The sequence below is a fragment of the Sinocyclocheilus rhinocerous genome, unplaced genomic scaffold (genome assembly GCF_001515625.1).
Source record: "Sinocyclocheilus rhinocerous isolate Xijiao unplaced genomic scaffold, SAMN03320098_v1.1 scaffold481, whole genome shotgun sequence".
Classification (NCBI taxonomy): Eukaryota; Metazoa; Chordata; class Actinopteri; order Cypriniformes; family Cyprinidae; genus Sinocyclocheilus; species Sinocyclocheilus rhinocerous.
The window spans coordinates 942,208-964,830 of NW_015657695.1; the positions used below are offsets into that span (position 1 = coordinate 942,208).

At 36.9% G+C, this 22,623-nt stretch overlaps 5 protein-coding genes across 6 annotated transcripts in view; 3 read left to right on the forward strand and 2 right to left on the reverse strand.

Annotated features, from left to right (window-relative positions):
• LOC107721470 (cytosolic endo-beta-N-acetylglucosaminidase-like) overlaps positions 1–1,427 on the forward strand; it is a 7,414-nt gene extending 5,987 nt beyond the window's left edge. The window contains 1 exon segment of the mRNA XM_016529478.1: positions 463–1,427. Coding sequence (XP_016384964.1) covers positions 463–849 — 387 coding nt within the window. The 3' untranslated portion in view covers positions 850–1,427.
• A 171-nt stretch (positions 1,428–1,598) lies between these two features.
• LOC107721511 (retinoid-inducible serine carboxypeptidase) lies at positions 1,599–12,289 on the reverse strand. Of its 2 annotated transcripts, none has more exons than XM_016529568.1 (13): positions 12,108–12,289; positions 5,476–5,615; positions 5,193–5,282; positions 4,829–4,984; positions 4,671–4,745; positions 4,429–4,501; positions 4,205–4,242; positions 3,509–3,637; positions 3,308–3,398; positions 3,108–3,221; positions 2,885–3,022; positions 2,272–2,435; positions 1,599–2,066 (listed from the first exon to the last, which is right to left on the reverse strand). In XM_016529568.1, the coding sequence occupies exons 1-13, from the start codon at positions 12,163–12,165 to the stop codon at positions 2,004–2,006; spliced, it is 1,329 nt and encodes a 442-aa protein (XP_016385054.1). In that variant the 5' UTR covers positions 12,166–12,289; the 3' UTR covers positions 1,599–2,003. The 2 variants fall into 2 exon arrangements, with proteins under 2 accessions (XP_016385054.1, XP_016385055.1); XM_016529569.1 differs by lacking the exons at positions 5,193–5,282; positions 5,476–5,615 and adding exons at positions 8,678–8,767; positions 8,946–9,085.
• On the reverse strand, positions 6,036–7,992 carry LOC107721512 (protein ABHD16A-like). The gene is made up of 3 exons (XM_016529570.1): positions 7,801–7,992; positions 6,432–6,488; positions 6,036–6,302 (listed from the first exon to the last, which is right to left on the reverse strand). The coding sequence occupies exons 1-3, from the start codon at positions 7,900–7,902 to the stop codon at positions 6,174–6,176; spliced, it is 288 nt and encodes a 95-aa protein (XP_016385056.1). The 5' UTR covers positions 7,903–7,992; the 3' UTR covers positions 6,036–6,173.
• Positions 12,290–12,359: 70 nt separating the features above from the next.
• Positions 12,360–16,617, forward strand: LOC107721510 (coilin-like). Its single transcript, XM_016529567.1, has 7 exons — positions 12,360–12,683; positions 12,781–13,795; positions 14,349–14,438; positions 14,573–14,620; positions 14,702–14,771; positions 14,912–15,000; positions 16,302–16,617. The coding sequence occupies exons 1-7, from the start codon at positions 12,433–12,435 to the stop codon at positions 16,359–16,361; spliced, it is 1,623 nt and encodes a 540-aa protein (XP_016385053.1). The 5' UTR covers positions 12,360–12,432; the 3' UTR covers positions 16,362–16,617.
• A 2,198-nt stretch (positions 16,618–18,815) lies between these two features.
• LOC107721471 (rab11 family-interacting protein 4A-like) overlaps positions 18,816–22,623 on the forward strand; it is a 53,424-nt gene continuing 49,616 nt past the window's right edge. The window contains exon 1 of the mRNA XM_016529479.1: positions 18,816–19,112. Within this exon, the coding sequence (XP_016384965.1) occupies positions 18,960–19,112 (153 nt within the window). The 5' untranslated portion in view covers positions 18,816–18,959. The remainder of the gene's footprint in view (positions 19,113–22,623) is intronic.

The following is a 22,623-nucleotide window of genomic DNA, read 5'->3' on the forward strand; positions in this document are numbered from 1 at the left end:
TCTAATCAGATTCAATGATCTATGCTAAGCTGCAGCTAAAAGTGCTACCGCCAGACCCGGAGATCGGCTGAATGGATTCGAAAATGGTAAAACTCAACTGTTTAACTCTAGGGGAGTTGGAAAATGAGCCTATTTTCAAAAATAGTGGAGTGTTCCTTTAAGACTGGTTTTGTGGTCCAGGGTCACATATAGTACACCACCATTAATAAAGGTTGGGGTCTGTAAGATGTTTTTATGTCTGTGAAAGAAGTCTCTTATGCTCACCTAGGCTGTATTTATTTGATCAAAATTACAGTAAAAGAGCAATAATGTGAAATATTATTACAATTCGTTTTTTACTGTCACCTTTGAGCAATGCAGCCTTGCTGAAAAAAAGTATTCATTATTTTTAATCTGACCCCTAATTGACAGTAGTGCACATATAAAGTTGGTAGTAGCTAAATGGTCTGTTTTTTCACACAGCTGTTGGATGCAGAGAGTCTTGAAGCACCCCTGCAGTCTGTTGAAGGCATCTGCGTGAATGATGTGGTGTGGCACACAGGTGCTTTGAAGGGAGACGGACACACGCTGAAGGTACTTTTGAATGCCACCTTACGCTGGCAATACCCCACCGAGCAGGTCCGCCATTTCCGGATTCACTGGAGGCATCTCCGTGGTCCTGACCCTCGCATTCCCCCTGGTCCGTTGACTCTGATTGGCAGATCTTACTCTACCCTGTACCGTGTGGTGGAGCTGGAGGTGCCTGCTGCTCCGGGTCTCATAGAGCTGGTGGTGGAGCCTGTGAGCAGAGAGGGATTCAAAGTGCCTGAGGTCCAGTGGGGCCGACGCACACTCAGCTACAGTGCCTAAATTGAGGGTCCTCAGAGAGCCCATCAATGTCACATGCTGTTTTCATAGTATAAACAAATCTCTCTTCTATTTGATATGCAGTATAAATGTGTGATGAGTTGGTGCTAAATATGTATTCAGTATTTTGTGAATGACTGAAAACTTAATTGAAGAAGCAGCAAATCGAATTTGCACTATATGCAATATTATTCGTATATATCCTTTATTATAGTAAAAGCCATTTGAAGTACTAGTGTGCATTTTGACCACTATTGTGCGAGGACCAGAGTGGTCCGTTTCTTTTAGTGATTGCACATATATTCTACAGCTTTATAAGTTCATAATCTAACATTTATTCATAAATGGCATGCAAACTTCATGAAAATAATCATGTACCTTCTTCGAAATTGTAAAATGTTATTTTAACGAAAGTCTCTTAATGAAATTCACTTGTTTATGCATTTGTGTGAAAACAAGAAAGGAGATGATCCTAGTTTTCCTTCTTGACTTGCAGATAAATTATTTGTATTGCATAAGTCATGGCCTAATGGTTAGAATCGGACTCGTAACCCAAAGGTTGCGGGTTCGAGTCTCGTACCGGCAGGGATTGTAGGTGGGGGAGTGAATGTACAGCGCTCTCTCCCACCTTCAATACCACGACTGAGGTGCCCTTGAGCAAGGCACCGAACCCCAACTGCTCCCCCGGCGCCGCAGCATAAAATGCCTGCCCACTGCTCCGGGTGTGTGTTCATGGTGTGTACTTTGGATGGGATAAATGCAGAGCACTAATTCTGAGTATGGGTCACCATACTTGGCCACATGTCACTTCACTTCAATAAATGGGAATGTTAAACAACTTTAAAGTTAGTTCTCTTGTAATGTAATGTTGTTTGAGAAAAAGTAAATAAAAACTATTTTAGTTCTCTATGAGCAAAAGAAGATTTCAGGCAACAATTCAAACTGTATAAAAAATTATGACTTTATTGTTTGCAGGCATTCAAATTTACAAATTTTACAAGACACAGGCATTGAAAAAAATTTTATTACATGAATAATCTCAATCTCAACAAAAAGGTAAAAAAAAAAAAAAGTGTCAGATTTTGGTAAAATTTTTGTGTGTTGATTGTCTAAAAGTGGTTAGCAAGCCATTCCAGTTTGTATCTGAATAAGATCCATCACTCCTGCTGAGTCACCATCTTCAACATCCGCAGAGCCATTGGCCCCTGGTCAGATGGGATCTGTGATGATGTAATGGATAGAGATGGTCACATACACTCATGAAGTCTAAAAATAAATACTGAGAAATGTATTTTCCCTTCAGAAAAATGAAGCTAAACCACCATAGCTTCTGCAGTTAAAGCCATGCTAAAACTACCCGAATATAACAATATTGAACAATGTTTTACAAACATTAAAATTAGTGCAAAAAAGAATACGGTGTACCATGTGTCCAGCTTTGAGGATCCAGTAGAAGGCAAAGTTCTTGTAGGTCTTATAGAAAGCTCCAGTCTGGCTCTGTGTTTGTGGGTCCTCCAATGCCGTCCATTTCACTTTGTTGAAGTATTGGAGTCCATCCCATTTCAGCTGTTTCACCCACAACTCCTGACCTGCTCACAAATCAACACAAATCAATTATCACTGCAGTGCAGAAACACTATCCTGACAACACCCAATAATAACGGTCTTCCTAAATATCAAACTGATGGGTAAAATGGAGTATAAAAAAAAGCTTACTGACTTACAAACACCATCTATTAACATCCGACCCGGGTGATCTGATCACAAGCGGTCAGCTGTGGCACATTACCAATTACACCGGGCATTAAAAGGCATTGCGTATGACCACTTGAGATCAGATTTAATGGACAGGATGGTCTCTGGTTTCATGACTATATACATCAGTGTACAGCAAGTCGACAGACTTTGTTTGTTGTCTGGGACGTATTAGTTTTGACACACTCAACTATCAAGTGTAAATGGCCCAAACACTATAGTCTAAAATGTGTTGGTCAAGAGTTGCCATTCTGAAATGTTTCCTAATGGTTGATGTCCTCACCCATTGTGTCCACAATGAGATCCAGCTGGCCATTGTAGACGGTAACATTGACTCCTGCAGCCAAAAGCTGATCTACAATGTCCACCACAGGCTTCATGAAATCTCCTGCCATGCTTTCAAACACTGCTTCAGCTTGTCCTGAAGAAACAGGAGAACACTTGTAAGACTCATAATGTTACACAATTACACAAATACCTCTGTAAATTGTAAAAAGAATAATGACCTCCCCATGTGACATTCTTTGGTATGACACCAAGCTTCTGTCTGATTGGCCCATTCATCAACTCTGAAAGGGACTGACGGTGCAAAGGGCGAATGTGGCGACGCTTCAGTGAGGCTGTAAAAACAAGACAAAATGATGAGCAAAACATTTCCATTTATGTCACAAAGAAAGTTTGAATTTGTGCGTGTTGAGTTTCTCACAGAGAAATCCATTGGTTTGATCTGAACTGGTCTTCACCATCTCATCTGAGTTTTGTGTGAGGATGTTATAGAAGTTCACACCATTTGTGTTCTGTAACAAAATAACTGAATGAAGCACATATTATATCTAATTTCTTTAATTAAACAATGCATTAAGACCTCTACGTGAATTTAATCTTAAGCTCCTGGTGCTCGACTCACCTGTTCCACTACATTCTCTGTGATGGACCACAAGTCTGTGGCTTTTTGGTACTGGCCCTGTCTCACTGCCTCCAGCACTGCCTTTGCTGCTTTAGTCACCTCGTCCAGTCCATTGTCATCCAACAGAGACTATAAACCACAGCACAGACACACACATCAGCAGCATTAAACCCTCTGATCAACATGCATCTGAAGTGTCAGAACACCGTTACATAAATCTCATGCACTAAATTGATTAAACACTATCATTCAAAGGTTTGTGCATTTGAAATGCAAGGATGCATTAAATTGATTAAAAGTAAGAGTAAATAAATTTTTAATGTTACAAAAGATTCCTATTTCAAATAAAAGATGTTTCTTTAAGCAGCACAACTGTTTTTAACATTGATAATAAGAAATGTTTCTTCAGCAGCAAATCAGTATATTAGAATGATTTCTGAAGGATCATGTGACACTGAAGACTGGAGTAATGATGCTGAAAATTCAGCTTTGCATCACAGGAATTAAATATATCTTAAAATATATTAAGATGGAAAACAGTTTATGTTTTATGTAAGTTTATGTAAACATTAATAATATTCTACTGCATTTTGGACCAAATCAAAAAATTGAATGGTAGTGTATTGTTTTGATCAGGCTAATGCAATCATGCTTAATCTCTCTGAAGAGACGGAGGTGTTATCATGAATTACTCACTGTGCTGTAAAGATAAGGACCCCATGTCATGACTGAATCTGCATAAAGAGAAAAAGCAAGTGCTGTATTGTAATGCATTACACCTGGTTTTTGCTGTCATGTGAGTCAGGAGGACTATACATGATGATTGTGCATAATGATTAGTAAACCAAGATATGATAACTCCATAAAAAAGACACATAGCTGTACACAACCAGACTAAATTTGACAAGCTTTTTACAGACCTATAGGAGAGATCCAGGAATCTCCCAAAGCCACCCCAGCAAATTTGCATTTGATTGAACCAGCTTGAACAGCCTAAAGAGAGAGGACATAATCATTCAGTACAGATTAAAATTAGTTTGAGGTGTGGTCTGTAAATTAACGTTTAGATGAAATCAGCAAGCACATGGCTTTTTTGATCTTGTGTGTGTTGCTACAAAATTACCTCTCAAGAAGCCTAAAGTGAGAACAATTCTTTCAGTACCTTTGTGAGTTCGAGGGAAATAGCTGCTGCCATTTTGCCTCCATAAGACTCAGAAAATATATAGAAGGGAGTACTCTGTTGGGGAGAAAAGTGAGATACTATGACAAATGTTGAAAATATATTAAGTTCAGTCTGATAGGTATTTTTGTTTTGCTTACTTGAAACTCTGTCTTTAGAGAGAAAAAGCTCTTGAGTAGGACCATCATGTCTGATGCCACCATTGCAACGTCCTTGGTGAGGGCATCTTCAGTGTCTGTGTAACTGTATCCGGTGCCCACTGGGTTATCCACAAATAGCACACTGGCAGCACGCACCTGCATAGACACAAATATTTGTAGGTGAATAATAAATTATTCACAAATTCCTTTTTTTTTTTTTTTTGAAATTGTATATAGTGCGTATATTATATTATAAAGAAACAATGAAAATCAAAAGAGGCAATAAAATATTCTGTATTTCCCAAAATAAACTCCTCAATCAATACTACAGATATGGAAGTCAAGAAAATATTCCTTTACATACCCAAGAGGTTTCTCTCGGCTTGAGGTCTCTGTCAAGAGGTCCAATTTCCTCAAAATTGCCAAAACCACAGCTAGATCCGCCAGGACCTCCCTAAAATAAACAGGAGCATGAGCGACCTTAGATGTACTTCAGAAAAGAGAGGGGAAAATCAGGGTGGACAAACAGAAAAAGGTATAACAGCTATGTAAATTCTAATTGAACGAAGCTTCCAATGAGATTATGATCTGGAGAAGGATATGGAGAAAATAGATGACAGGTCACACTGGTCAGATGAGTGACAAACCTGCAGCCACATAACCAGAGGTAGATCTTTATAACTGGCACTGGAGCTATTGGCATAATAGAGCCACCAGAACATATGAGCTCCATCACGGACATCCACATATCCCCATGACTCTTTGGCTTGAACTGGAACACAACTACCTGTTTTTTGATAAGAAGAACAAACGTTTAGGGTGCAAATGCAGCCGGATCCGGCACTTTTCATTCTGGGACTTTCTGAACGCATGCATCCATTATCAGGAGCACAACACAAACTGCTTGCATACAGTTTAATTACAGCCAAGAAGTTAATACTGTTGTTCTGGAAGAAAAAGGAGGCTCCTACTGTCACATTGGAGAGATTTGGAGAGATGATTTCTACTTTACATTTGGAACTAATTAGATACTGTTTGAAGGGCAGATATGAACAGTTTGACAAAATCTGGCACCCTTTTCTCTGTTATCTTGATGGAAACCCTATAGGACTAATGCATCATTTGTTAATGTAATGTTTTAATATTTCTTCATCATACTTTATAATTTAATGTAAACAGGTCTGGTAAGGGATGGTTTGTGATGTTTTTTTTTCTTCTTTCTTTCTCTCTCTTTTTTCTAATTTTGATTGTATTCTTCGTACAGGTAAAAGAGACGAAAATATAAGATTGCAAATCTTTGTTTCAATAAAACGCTTTTTATTACTAGGTGTATTGGATAATAGAATTATAATTTTAGCACAAAAAAAATTAGTTTGGCGGTTATATGATGCTGTATTTGTGTTTTACCTTTCCTGTAGAGATAACAGAGGAGCAATGGAGAACTGTAGTAGGACAGAGACCACAGCACTGAGGCCTGAAGGACAACACATGACAGTAATTAAACTTTGCATTACAAAACCTTTGGGCTTTTTTTTTTTAACAGGATTGATTTGGTAACTACACCAACTGCAGGGTGCAATGAAACATGACTGTGATCACATACCCATCCGAGGATGCTATCTGAGTGCCTCTCCAAACCTCTGGGCTGATAATTCCAGCCCTACATAAGATAAAGACATGGCAATTCTGAGTTTGATGTATCTTCACTAAAGTTTGCTATGGCGACCACCATAGTTTCTACACTTAATAATACCACAGATATTGTTACAATAAATCTGTGGTCACTTGGCATTAGATACAGACCAAAAAATAGGTTTGATAGATACAATGTACCAATATTCTCACATATCTACTCTTCATCAGTTCACTGTAGTAATTTGTTGGTTTGTATAAATTTTTTTCCACATAAAAGCCATTCATTCTGCCAGAACGCATTTTAAGAATCACATAAACATGAAAATAAATTATATCCATTTAGTTTAGTTTCATTTATATCCCAAAACAACTAGCAATAGTATCATTATTGATGGTGTTATTCTTCTTATTATAAAAAATATTCAAAATCCATGTTGTGTTTTTACTGTTGTAGTCTAATAATTATGCTATTTATTTTGCCACAAATTTGCAACAGTGAAATATCAGTTAATTAGAACTAAAAGTAATCAAACAGAAAACAATATATACATAAAAACATTCCGATAAATATTGGTTACAAAACATATCTGTCAATCTCTATTTAGTTTTAGCCACTACAATCTTTTATTAAAAAAAAAGTTTAAAAAAAATATATATACATATATATTTATATATATAAACAAAATGATAGAAATATTTTTATTATAGAAATAATCTTACATTTTTGAGGGAGAACCTACAGTTACATACAGTACATTAATGATTTTACAGTAGTAAAAACAAAAAAGCATTCTATGGTATTTTAAAGGGTAGATTCATGTGTGAGACTACTGAGCTGTTTCTCTGTGAAGGGGGTAAGAGAAAGATTAACGTTACTCATTCAGTTATTATTGCAACAGCCTATGATTCATAACAATGACAAATGTCTGATGTCTAACCCAAATAGAAACAGAATAAAAACGCAATAATTCGACGCATGAGTGCGCTAATAGTGTTGTTATGGTTGTGCTCCTCATGACAGATGCTAGCCTGCCCTGTCACTCGACCACGAGAGAGAAGCTCACTTCAGTTAGCAAACAGCTCTCTGTCAATGGCTGTCTCACAACAGAGAGAGCTGCCTATCTAGACACTGTTTTAAGACATCATTTGAGCTCATTTCGAACGTTCCGATTAAATCAAATCGCATTTGATGGTCAAATGCTGTCTAGATAGGCAGCCCACTTGGATTTGAGACTCCGCCAATAGCACAATAATGCACTTCCGCACACTCTTGCGAGACTGATCTCGGCAGTGTTTTAAGGCTATGGATCTGTCTAAAGGGGATGAAAGAGTCGTACCCTGCGGGGCGTTCTGCCGTCGGTACGTGTCTGGTCCGGTGAGCGGTGGATCCGCTGTAGATTGGGCCCGAAAAGGCACCGGAGCAACATCCAGCCGGCCATTCTCACCTCGGTCAGGAACTACGGCGGCCTGTGATGATCACACAGGTACTACAGCAGCGAATGCAAAAAAGAAAACCACTAAACAGCCGCGGCTTCGGGTGTTCAATGCATTCGATGCATGTGTTCAATGAAAAAAGAGATGTGTTTTATTAGGGAATATAACAGACAAAATTAATCAAATAATAATACATACATGCACCATAAGAAAATAAATATATCATAAAATGTTGCAATCCATAAATAAAATGCGATCGTAAATAAGGCTCAAAATTGTATTTATTGTATTTATTATTTTCATTGCATTTTTATTTGCTGAAACATGTCCTTATATGTTTATTTTATGATCTGTTAATTTACTTAATTTTGACATTGAATAAATAGTTGCATTATAAACAAATATTTTATAATAAATAAATGTATAAAATGTAGGCTATATAAAATCTTGCAATCAATACATGAAATTTGATCATAAATAACATATTAAGTTTTATTTATTTGCTCACATCATATTTTTAATTTTTAATTATCAATCAATTGATCGATCGATTAATCAATTATTTAATTATTTTTGCTGAAACATTTTGTATATAGTGCGTATATTATATTATAAAGAAACACTGAAAATCAAAAGAGGCAATAAAAATATAGTGCGTATATTATATTATAAAGAAACAATGAAAATCAAAAGAGGCAATAAAATATTCTGTATTTCCCAAAATAAACTCCTCAATCAATACTACAGATATGGAAGTCAAGAAAATATTCCTTTACATACCCAAGAGGTTTCTCTCGGCTTGAGGTCTCTGTCAAGAGGTCCAATTTCCTCAAAATTGCCAAAACCACAGCTAGATCCGCCAGGACCTCCCTAAAATAAACAGGAGCATGAGCGACCTTAGATGTACTTCAGAAAAGAGAGGGAAAATCAAGGTGGAAAAACAGAAAAGGTATAACAGCTATGTGAATGTGGATTGAAGGACGCTTCCAAAGAGATATGATCTGGAGAAGATATATGACAGGTCACACTGGGCAGATGAGTGACAAACCTGCAGCCACATAACCAGAGGTAGATCTTTATAACTGGCACTGGAGCTATTGGCATAATAGAGCCACCAGAACATATGAGCTCCATCACGGACATCCACATATCCCCATGACTCTTTGGCTTGAACTGGAACACAACTACCTGTGATAATAAGAACAACAAAAGTCACATTATATTAATTTAAGTCTGAAGATTGCACAAAACGATTCTTGTTCTGAATCCTCATTTGATCCTGAGCCTCATTTGGGTACGACCTCAGCGGCGTCTCACAATGAGGTGAGTGCCTGGGGATTTCCTGTGGATTTACCTGGCCCATCAAACAGCGAAGTGTGTTTAAGAAATACTAAATGTAGGGATGTCCATCAATTTCACACTAAGTTTCTCAAAACTCATAAAGATACTTTAGCTCCTGTTATTTCTCATTTAATTAATTTATCATTTGAATACAGTGTTTTGCATGAAAGCAAGCCATTGTTTTTCCTATTTTTAAATTCGGGGATCATTTCAAGATTAGCAACTATAGACCTATCAGCATACTTCCAGTAGTCTCAAAAGTTGCAGAAAGGTAGTTCTTGAACAACTGACATCTTATCTTAATACAGCTAAGGTTGGTTTACACTGTATGCAATTTGGTTTCAGAGTAAATCATTCTACTGAAACAGCTACTTTACATTTAACAGAGCAAATCAAATCTAGGCTTGATAAAGGTGGAACAGTTGGTGCTAAATTTTTAGATTTGCGTAAAGCCTTCGACACGGTTAATCACAATGTTCTTCTTTCTAAATTATCTAAGTTTCAATTTTCATCCGGGGCTTTAGCATGGATTTCCTCATATTTATCAAATAGACAGCAATTTGTAAAAATCAAAGGGGTTCATTCCAATAACTTAAACAGCAAATCAAATCTAGGCTTGATAAAGGTGGAACAGTTGGTGCTAAATTTTTAGATTTGCGTAAAGCCTTCGACACAGTTAATCACAATGTTCTTCTTTCTAAATTATCTAAGTTTCAATTTTCATCTGGGGCTTTAGCATGGATTTCCTCATATTTATCAAATAGACAGCAATTTGTAAAAATCAAAGGGGTTCATTCCAATAACTTAAACTGTACAACGGGCGTACCCCAAGGATCAATATTAGGCCCTTTATTATTTAGTTTGTACATTAATGATCTCCCACAGCAGTGTGAAGGGATACAAGTGCAAATGTATGCCGACGATACTGTTATTTTTACACATGCGAGAACAGCAGAGTTAGCAGCTGAAAAGCTAAATGTTGCTATGGAAAGGATTACACAGTGGTTAGAGCAATAGTATCTCACCTTGAACACTGGTAAAACAAAAGGGATGTTTTTTTCTAAAACAAATGTGTTCTTCCAATGCAGATATTTTGGAAGAAAAGATATAAATGGTGAAAAGATAGAAATTGTTACCGAGTTTAATTAGGCCTATCTTGGTTTAAGGCTGGATCCAAACCTTAGTTTTAAAAAACATGTAAAGAAAATGGTGAGGACTATAAAATATAACTTGTTAAATTTTAGACAAATGTCTACCCACTGATGTAGCTAAGACTTTTATGCATGCTACAATCTTTTCTCATCTGTCATACAGTACTGTCTGACATGTTGGAGTCGAGCAGGAGAAACTGTTATCAAACCTTTAAAATCTCTTTATAAGCAGACTTTAAAAAGCAGGACAAAAAGCCTAACCAATATCACCACTGTAGGGTTTTGGAGAAATAAAAATTTTTGAGCGTTGATAATTTTAGACTTTTCTCAAATTTGTGTATGGTATATAAAGTTTTAAATGGTTTGGCTCCTGCCATACTTCGTGATTTTGTGCATTTTCGCTCTACAGTCTCTGTAAGATCTACTAGATCATCATCTACTAGTGATTGTTTTGTTCCTTTTCGTCATTCTGTCTTTGGATCATCATCTTTCTCAGTGACAGCTATTATTCATTGGAACACTCTACCAGAAGACATAAGGATGTGCACATCTATTGACATTTTTAAACTAAAACTAAAATCTTATTTAAAATCAACTCAACTCTGTAAACACTAACATGGTTGTGGACATTTTAAAATTAAAACTAATCTTATTTAAAATCAACTCAACTCTGTAAACACTGACATGGTTGTGGTTTAAACTGGACGCTATCTTTACTGTTCTTTTTGGCTCTGATAGAATGTGTATAAGTATTACTGTATTGTATGTGTTTGTTGTCTTATGTTTACCTATGATTATGATTACCTGCCAAGGGACCGCGGATGAAAACTAGCCACTGGCTAAATTCGGTACAATGCATGAAATGGAACATTTATGTTAAAATTGTGCATGGTCCCTTTTCAAATAAATGTAAAGGTTCCTTATCGGTTACGATTTATTACGTTTGAGGAAGAAATATTTAGGGGGGAAAGGAATGCAATTCGTATAGCAATTTCTCCCCTTAGATATATTTAAAAAATGTAACAGTAAAAGTTTATTGTTCATTTCGAGTCGGACTTGACGAAAAGTTACTTGCGGTGCAGCATAGAATATTCAGTTTTTAGATGAGAAAAATTGTACAAACGAGAATATATAATCTATACACACACACACGTATATAAAAATTACAAATAAACTTTGCACATTTGCATAAGTTTTTGCTTTCATATGTTTCCAATACGTTTTAATGTCAATGTTATATAATTTGTTCAAACATAGCATTATTTAATTCCATTTGACATTGTGAATAATATAATAACCAGCCATTATAACAATTAAATCAAATATAAGCGCCCTATTGACATGTATATGATTCATTAAAAAGAACCGACTCATACGAGTCATCGTATCGTTCTATCAAACAACAATTACGCGAATGCATGTTCGAAAACCCTCGACAGAACCTAAAATGAGGAAAATCATTCGGTTTCTTTATTATTTTAACTCTGTTCTCAGTTCACAGATTTGCGTATAACAGGATGCAAATGGAAAAAAAGGACATTATATCTTTCGCTTTCACTTTGTATCTAAAGTTACAAAACATTTCAGTATATCTTCTCATGTTACACTCCTTAATACCAATAACTACAAAAAGTATGACTGAGCCTGAAAAGATACACATAATCCCTACAAATTTCCAAAGGGTATCATTCAGCAGCACACAGATATATATTCCATACCTTTATAAAAACTCACAGCAAGCAGCACAGCCAGCATGCCCATCCACGAGCGCGCCATTATTATCGATCTCAAGCTCTCTCAAACAGCCTGCCACACGGGCTGTGTTCGGACCCAGCACCGGCTATAAGCACTCAAACCCAGTCCTCTGGACACTGTAAGGATCGGTATCATATGACTTCAGTCAGCTGACGAACAGGGAAGTAAACTGCAGTTATTCTCTTCCACACCAAAAGAGAGCAGCAGAGTGTGTGACAGCGCGACCGAAGCCCCTGTTTAAAACAGTGAGCGCCTCCATCGTCCTCATTGACAATATACTGCTCAGGCATGGCCACCTCCAGTATCAGTTCTGTCAGGGTTAGATTGTACTTTGATTATCCTCCTCCTGCGACATCTGAGTGTCGGATGTGTTGGTTGCTGGTGGACTTAAACAAATGCCGAGTTGTCGCAGATCTTTCCAGCATCATAAAGGAAAAGTTTGGCTACAGCCGTAGGACTATTTTAGACTTGTTCATTGAGGATTGCTACCTGCCTTCCACAGAAAGTATTTATATTGTACGTGATAATGATAGCATAAGGTAAGAACTGTATTATGTAATAATATGGCGAACGTTTATGCTAGTTTAGATAACCTTTTTATGTTGACAAGTGTTTATTTATCATGTCTATTGACAGGGTGAAGGCATCCAATGCGGTTTACATTAATGGAGAAGAAGTTTACCAGAACTCTGAAGCACAAAACTCAAAGACCAACAAAAGAGGGAGAGAGGATGAGACGCAGATCAGCAAAGGTCTAAGTAAAAAAAAGAAACATGAAGATGTGCAAATCAATGGCTCGGCACCAGCAGAGGATGCCAAGAAGAAGAAGAAAAAGAAGAAAGAGGTAAAAGAGTCAGCCGCCAAACCTGCAACCCCGCAAAAGAACACTGAAACCCCATCTACTAAAAACAACAGAAAAGGCATTTCTGCTGTCCCTACCGGTGACAAAACAACTCGTGCCAAGACTCCGCAACCAACGTCAAGTTCTTCGGACAGCAGTGAGGATGAGTCTCACAATAAGGCCCCTCCACCAAAACCTAAACCCAAGCAGAATGGCGCTGCCAAAAAGCCACGGAAAGAAAGCACATCATCTTCGGATGACAGTGACACAGAGAAACCCAAAAGCAATGTTCCTGTACAGTCGCTTCCGGTTACACCCAAACTATCTAGCACGACCTCAAAACTTCCACTACAGACCCCACAACGCAGAGAGAGCTCCACAGATTCCTCTTCCTCATCACCCAGCCAAGCCAGACCTACAGCTAAGAAATCACAAGTAGCAACTCAGCCCTCCTCAGCTACAGCTCAGTCTGTCTCGTCTTCAGTGTCTAAAAAGCCCCAGGATAAGGCCGAGAGCTCAGACTCTGAGGCCAGTGAAATAGAGCTTGTGATTAAGAAACCAAACCTGCAAGGGATGGGATTGAAAATTGCTGGTGTGAGCCCTGGTGTTAGTGAGGCAGCAGGCAGGGACAGAGGGAACACAAGAGGTCAGGAGAGAGGCAGAGGTCGCGGTGCGAACCGAGGCAGTGGGAGAGGAGGTTTTGGTAGGGCCAAGGGAACACCGTGGAAACAAGACTTGCATTACAACTATGGAAATGGCGAGCGGCAGAAACAGAACGATTCTCTGACTAATGAAAGTTTTATTCTGCAGGTGAGTTGGAAGTGAAGATGTGGTTTATAAGAAGAAGCTACTGTTACCCAATTTTTTTCCAAAAGAATTGCAAGAAAAATGGCCTCTAATCTAAGGTTTTCAACCAGGGATCTGTGGATAAGATATTCAAATCATAAACAATTTTCTTTAAAAAAAACTTCTTGGTATTTGTTTGCTTATCAGGTTATTATGTAATGATAATCAGTGTTTTTTGTTAACAAAAAAAAACTAGATTTTCTCAGTAAAATTAAAAATATATATAATACACATTATTTATATAATAAACATTTTTGTGAAAAGTGACTGATTGAAATCTAGCTTTATGCTGGTCAGTAAAGGTTGAAAACCCTTGCTCCAGATAAAACATTTTCATATGTCCAGACCTGGACAACGTTTTCAGCTAATTTTTATTAGTTTTTCATTTTTTTTAAATTAAGTAATTTCTATTTATTCATTAATAATAGATATTCTAAATAATAAATACATAATTATATTTATTTATTTTTTACACTTTAATCACTAACCATACAGGTAATTCTTTGTGTTCTTGTAGAATCCACCTGAAATAGCTCCTAGACGGGACTACGCAGCTTTACCCTTGCTGGCAGCTCCCCCTGCAGTGGGCCAAAAAATCGCCTTTAAGGTACAATGTGATATGATAAATGATAATAGATATACCTCAGTTTTAATGTTTTAAATACCTTGCTAGTTTTTCTAGATTCAGTGCCCACATGTAAGTTGTCTTTGAGTATCTCATGGTTCTCTCTTGTCTTAAAGCTTTTGGAGCTGACTGAGAACTACACACCAGAGGTGTCTGATTATAAAGTAAGCCATCATACACTTCTTTAATGTACAGTAAACTGTGTTGTGTGTAATATAAATTAACAATTTGCTGTTGTTATTTAGGAAGGGAAGATTATTGCATTCGATCCTCAAACAAAAGTGATGGAGCTTGAACTTCTTTCTCAACCTCAAGGTATCGCCAAAACACTTTTTATGTTTGCCACTGTTTCAGTTCTATAAATTTGAAGCCTGGAGGTTTGCAGCTGCTTTATTACACACTAGATTGCACTCTTCCTTCTGCAGCAAAACCTTATTTTATTATGTGTCTTTTAGCTCCAGCTGAACCTGGCAAGTTTGACCTGGTATATCAGAGCCCTGATGGATCCGAGAGAGTAGAGTATGCTGTCACACATGGATCACAGGTACTGAATGTTCTCTTAAAGAAATGGGCATCTAAAAATGAAAATCTACTTACCCTCAAGTCATTCCATGGAACAGATTTGAAGAAAATTTAGCATTACATCACTAACTCACCAGTGGATCCTCTGCAGTGAATGGGTACCGTCAGAATGAGAGTCTAAACAGCTGATAAAAACATCACAATAATCCACACAATTCCAGTCCATCAATTAATCTTTTCTGAAGCAACAAGCTGTGTGTTGGTAAGAAACAAATCCATCATGAAGACATTTTCAACTTCAAACTGCTGCTTCAGGTTAAAATATGAGTTCTATAATATTGTGTCTCCAGTGAAAGTATTGTCTCTTCTGAATCAGGAGAGAAATATGCATAGATGAAGCATGGGTTTCAAGCGAAAGCAGTTCGAAACAAATATGTTGGTGGATTTTGCTTTGAGAGGACAACAGGGGGTGAACTTTTTTTTTTTTTTTACTGGAGGAAGTGTCATTATAGATTATGGCCAGAAGCAAGAGTTTAAAATGAGTTAATAATTGTTTTGTTAAATACAAACGGCTTTTTTTTTTTTTGCTGATGGACTGGTGTCATGTCAAATTTTCATTTTTGGTTAAAATATTCCTTTAAATATTACATAATAACCATGTCAAGTTCACACCCACCACATCACTTGGACTTTAGAATGGCTGTAACATTGAATTGACCAATCAGAATTCAGAGACAGATCTATCTACTTATTAAAACGGTTTTACTATGGATTGGAAATTCATATTAACTGCTCAGGGGTCCTACTAAACAAAGGCCAATGTACTTGTTGTCGTTAAGTGAATATGTGTATAATATGAGTTATATAACACACATACACTTACAAAATTACATTTTGCCATTACATATATTGGTAGGGAGATGTTTTAGATATCAGCAGTGGTAGTCGTATGGATAAAAATTGCTTGTAGTAAGAAGAGTGTTTGTGACTAATTAGCACCATGATTAATTATTTCTCAGACTCGTGTTGTATTTTAAATTCAGATTATGGATCATAATTACAACGCTTGCTGGGGAAGTGCATTTGACACACAAGTTTCAAAGGGATATAAATGTGCATACTCCATGTTTAACACATGCAGTGTCCCTGACAGTGCTGTTGCGAGCTCTAAACCCTCTTTTGTAGTTTGGATTGTAACCCCATCCCCCAATTGGGCTTTTCTGATTATCCCGTATAATTGTTGAAGTGAATAAGGGCAGTTCTTTGTACAAGTGTATGCTGTGGTAGGCTAAAACAAGCCTTTCTTTGATGTCTTTCCTGCAGCTGACGGAGCGCTGGGATTCTCTTTTGGAGCCCCGGCTCATTGTGGAGAATGTTGGATGATGGTCATGCAAAACATGTTAACTGAGCCAGACCTTTACGGACAACCTTTTTTATTTTAATGCTGCTTTGTTGAAACAGCTAATTTCCATATTGTATTAACTTTAAATTTTATTCTCAATGTCAGTTAAATAAATAGTTTTTTTTATATGGGAGTAGAGGTGATTGATTTATTATTAGTGTGTGTTTATACAGTGTGTGCAAATAGCCAACAATGTTGGCCTAGGCTGTTTTTACTTACTATGGAGAGATAGGTTTAGGTTTTAGTACGAATCGCATAATTCTTTTTAGATGTTGTGTGACTATCACCTGTCACATTGTATTAACTTTTAATTTTATTCTCAATGTCAGTTAAATAAATAGTTTTTTTTATATGGGAGTAGAGGTGATTGATTTATTATTATGTGTGTGTTTATACAGTGTGTGCAAATAGCCAACAATGTTGGCCTAGGCTGTTTTTACTTACTATGGAGAGATAGGTTTAGGTTTTAGTACGAATCGCATAATTCTTTTTAGATGTTGTGTGACTATCACCTGTCACAATTTACACTTAGTGTAAACAATATTCTACTTGATGCTTTTGAGAAGAAAATTGAATGTGTTAATTCATTTGTTCTGTTTAAAAATAAAGTTTACACTCTTGAACTGAGTGAACAAAACTGAAGCAATATGTCTGCTAGAATTTATACAATTCATGTCTTCTTTTACATGAATGCTGAAAATAACAGTAGCGTCATCAAAAGCAAGCAACAAAACTGAAAATAAAGCGCGCGTGTATCGTTCTTAATTATTTTTGTCCTATATTGTTACATTGTGCAAAAATAAGTGAACATGTTAGATGTGTTACATGTTTCCCAGAAGACAAAATAAGTTGAATTTACCCTGATCTTCACCCCCCGGCTCTTAATGCATGGTTTTTGCTTCTGGAGCATCAGTGAATGTTTGAACCTTCTGTAATAGTTGCATATGAGTCCCTCAGTTGTCCTCAGTGTGCAAAGATGGATCTCAAAATCATACAGTCATTGTTGGAAAGGGTTCAAATACACAAAAATGCTGGAAAACCAAAGAATTTGTGGGACCTGAAGGATTTTTCTGAAGAACAGCAGGTTAACTGTTCAGGACAAACAAGGGACTCGTGAACAACTAGCACTAAACAAAAAAACACAGCTGTGGATCATTCAGGTAACCACACAGTATTAAGAATCAAGTGTATGTAAACCTTTGAACGGGGTCATTTTTATAAATTCAATTATTATTTTCTCTTCTGGACTTTATGTAAATATCATGCATTTTGTATGATCCCTCTTATTATGGTAAAATAGTTACATTTTGCAGATTCTGAAAGGGGGGTGTAAACTTCCCAACACTGGTAATGAATAGTAGTAAGAATAATGTTCTGACCTGATGTATGAACTGATATTCATTCAGCAGTGCTGACACCCTGAGCAAGAGAACAGGAACATATATAGTTGATAATGTATCTTTTGTTTTGAAACCGCTTTGATTGGGGATCAGCCCAAAAATGTTGTCACTTAAAACCCCTTAACTGTCACCGTCCCACCTGTGGGACGCTTGGCGCTCTTTTTGTTGTTGTCCTTTTTCTCTGTCAAATGTTTTAGTAATCATCATAAATTATATATCATTGAATGCTTAGAAGCCCAAGATTCATCCTGTGAAAACCATTTTGAAATCAGACATTGTGTTACCATGGAAATGGTACTTTAAAATCTTTTGGCGGTCTCCTCCCCCTTAGTGGGCAGTGTCAAGTGTCATATTACAAAATGCATTACGGTCTTTTAGAATCAAACCTTTTTATAATCTTTACAAAAAACATATCACTGCAAAGGTCTGAGTCTCCGGATTCCATATTTGGTGGTTATTTTGAGATATATTGACAGAGAAATCTAGACATTTGTGACAGAAAAATGCATAAAAAAAAATTCAATGGAGTTTGGATGGCACCCGGTGGCTTTGATAATGTATCTTTTGTTTTGAAACCGCTTTGATTGGGGATCAGCCCAAAAATGTTGTCACTTAAAACCCCTTAACTGTCACCGTCCCACCTGTGGGACGCTTGGCGCTCTTTTTGTTGTTGTCCTTTTTCTCTGTCAAATGTTTTAGTAATCATCATAAATTATATATCATTGAATGCTTAGAAGCCCAAGATTCATCCTGTGAAAACCATTTTGAAATCAGACATTGTGTTACCATGGAAATGGTACTTTAAAATCTTTTGGCGGTCTCCTCCCCCTTAGTGGGCAGTGTCAAGTGTCATATTACAAAATGCATTAATAGTGCACTTTCATGCCTATTTAAAAAAATGGGGGGTGACAGTTAAGGGGCTAATTCAATCCAATCTGAGTTGACACTTATGTCAGTTGCGTGAACCAATCAAAGCGAGCTAAAGGCGTCCGCGTCACACGCGACGTCAAAGCCAGTGTGGCGCTCCTCCCCTCCGCTGCGCCGAGGTTCTCCTCCAGCTGGACTGAAGAAGCGATGCTGCTGCTGGTGTCAGAGCGCCGAGGCTGAGGTGATGGAGAGCGCACTCGCAGCTGCCCAGTCTCTCTAATACAGCGCGTTTAACAGCGCCTCTTCATAAGGATGGACGGCAATGTCTTCCCCGACCAAGAGCAGCTGCTGGTTTTCCTGAAAAAGCTCAAAGAAGTGTTCGACGTGTGCGACGAGGACGCAGACGGATATATTCGCGTTGAGCACTTCGTGCACCTCGGTCTACAGTTCGGCCAAGGAGATGAAGTAAGAACCTCTCTTTATATAATCACTTACTCGTTTCCTTCGTTCTGGAATGTTTGGCTTTTAATATTGCAGAGCACTTTTGTACCTTACATCTTACAGTCTCTGGGATTAATTAAAACGCTTAAATTTCTCCAAATTTAACGCTGTTAAATGCAATCAGGTTGGTTTATCCACATATCTTGTTTTCTGTAATTGGTGCCGGACTGGTGCTATAGATTTATGATTTATTAGGCCTACTTATGTAGGTAGTTTAATAAATGCACTTCCGCCAAGTAACCAAGACAACTGTCTCCTCGCTCTCCTTCATCAACTGTGATGTCATCAGGCATCACTTGCAGAGTCAACAGTTTATGTATATACCACATATCTTGTTTTCTGTAATTGGTGCCGGACTGGTGCTATAGATTTATGATTTATTAGGCCTACTTATGTAGGTAGTTTAATAAATGCACTTCTGCCAAGTAACCAAGACAACTGTCTCCTTGCTCTGCTTCATCAACTGTGATGTCATCAGGCATCACTTGCAGAGTCAACAGTTTATGTATATATATATATATAAAGGATATATCACAATATTAATTGCACTAGGCCATTGGCCATTTAAAATGAGAAAATGTGTAAATGGATAGTTTACACATTTCCTTAACATGAAGGTAAAATTCATAGAATTAAAAATGATTCTGTTTATTATTCCAAGAATTCAGAAAATTATTTCATGGAAAATGTGACATTGTAGTTCTGAATCTGTTATGTTGCGAAATTCCAGCCTGTCAAATAATATGTTTGGTAAAGGTTGGCCTGATGTACCATCTTGCATTATTATTTGTATGGTTTAAATATCATACAGGATGCATTAAAAATTACATATTTAAATGCTATTTTATTTATCCCCCCCCCAATTTTAGTTTGTTAATCAAAATAATAATTGATTTCATTTTTAAAACGAATCATGATGTCATGCATGTTCTATCATTCTAGCATAGTTCTTGTCTCAAGCAGTGAGCAGTACTGGATTTCTTAACTGTAGATCTTGACCTTGCATTTCTAGCTCCGGTGGTTTGGCTGCGTTGTTCAATGTGTGCTTCTTGATGGGCTGCCAATAAATGCTTTTGTCTAGAAATCTGTCTAATGGAGAGTGACTAGTCAATATCCACTGCCCTGTGTGAGTTCTGCTCCTGCTTTATTGCATTCAGTTGCGTTCAGCTCTCTGACAACAAAATATAGCATGTGTCTGTGGACTTTCTCAATAACATAGTTCTAATGCATTCATTAATAAATCTATTTAAAGTGGCAACATAATGAAAACATGATTGACTCCCATAAGGATTTATTATTAATGCTACATTAAAACGTGTCTCTCGTGGTGATCGTTGAGTTGATCTGTCACTTCAGCTTATCTGCTCCAGAGAACTGCCTGTATTTAGAGCGTGACCAAAACAAACATCATAATGACAGGAATCACAGGTGCTTTGGCTAATCCTCATGATCTTTTTCTCATTTACAGAGACCTCTATTATTCTTCTGCCCAATTGGGCCACACTGTGTTTGTCAGGAGGCCTTTTTTATGTTTTCTTTTTAATAAGAATCACTCAGGAGAAGATGGACCCCTGAATGTGCTTTCTCATGTCATTAGGCTGGTATGAAGGCACAATACAAACAGCAGAAATTACGGCTATAAAAATACTCATTTCCTTTGCTGTCACCATAGCAATCCATGTTTAACAATCTGAGGATGCTGAAGAGGCCTTTCCTTTCAGTTAAAGCCGGGTGGTGTTTAAGATAAGGATGTAGTGCAGGTAGTGTTTTGGATCTGTGGGGTACACAGACTTTAACAAAGATATCTGGATTTGCAGGGTCATTTTGAGATTGGCTTGAGATTTTGGTAGTATATAAGTATTTTCTCTACATGACACAAATTATAGTCTTTTTTTCTGCATTGTGTGCTGCTCAACCATGTGCAGCCGTTCTTGGTTGACGTTTGCTTTTTTGTTCAGATGATTAAAGGGGTCATATGATGCGATTTAAATTTTTCCTTTCTCTTTGAAGTGTTACAAGACATTTCTGACGCGTTCGGCCAATCACAATGCACTGGGTCAGCTGGCCAATCAGAGCAGACTGCGCTTGTCAAAGGAGGGACTTTGTAGAAAACTAAGCGTTTGAGAGAGGCGGGGCATAGAGGACCTACAATAATGTACAGTATTTGAAAAATAATGTGTTTTTTGAACATTAAAACATGTCAACATATTCTGTTACACCAAATACACAAAATAATGATCTTTAAAATAGCATCATATGACCCCTTTAAGATGTTAAATTGGCTTTCTTTGCACATTCAATTTAATCCATAATGAATTGTGGTACCTCAAGGCTTTTTGACATTTAAAATGAGTCTGTATAGTCAGTGGACGGCAGTGGACCTGCCTCAGTTTGCCTACATCTTTTTCAGGAAATCTTGATGTTGTGCGTGGCCATAGGTTCATGTACTGCACATCTGGATTATTAATGTGATTATTAAGATCACAGATTATCTAATTTGATTTCAGAAATGAATCCCATGCCAGCTCACTGAGTTGTCACAGAATGTTTTGCTTGCTAAACATGGTGAGCAGTATGCAGGAGTCAGCAGTGGTGACAAATGGGTGATTTTATCTGATTGATAGTGGGCACAAAGGGGAAGGACTCATCGTCTTTCTAAACTTTCAGTGCAGATTCAAACCAAAATACAAATCATTACTGCTGCATGCTGCAAACGCACAATGTTTAGCTGTATGTAATCACCTCTCAATGACTTGTGCATTATAATGTGGAACTGTGCTATTACATTATATCAGATGCTTTAAGTGTTAGCCTAAAACATTGTTTGACATTGATGTTTTAAACATTTTGTACATGTTTTATATGTTATGTACGTCATGATTTAGTTGTTTTTGTAGGTTCTATATTTTTATTGGTTATCTTTATTTTTTCTGTTATTAATGTACACTACTGTTTGGGGTTGGTAAGATGCACACCAAATAGTGTACACCAGAGTTGGCAAATAATAGATTTTAGATACTGAATGTTTGGTCATGGCCTTTCAGTTTGGACTTGTGTTGTTGTTTTGTTATTTATATATTTACATACCATTCTAAAGTTTGGGGTCTGATTTAAAAAAAAAAATTTTTGAAACAAGGCTCATCTAGGCTACTTTTATTTGATCAAAAATAAAGTAAAACAGTAATATTGTGAAATATTATTACAATTTAAAATTACTTTTTTCTGTTTTAATATACTGTATTTTAAAATGTAATTTATTCCTGTGATACAAAGCTGAATTTTCAGCATGATTACTCCAGTCTTCAGTATCACGTGATCCTTCAGAAATCATTCTAATATACTGATTTGCTGCTCAAGAAACATTTCTTATTTCTTCTTCTTCTTATTATTATTATTATCAATGTTGAAAACAGATGTGCTGCTTAATATTTTAATTTAATATTTTATTTTAATTAATAATTTTTTTAGGATTTTT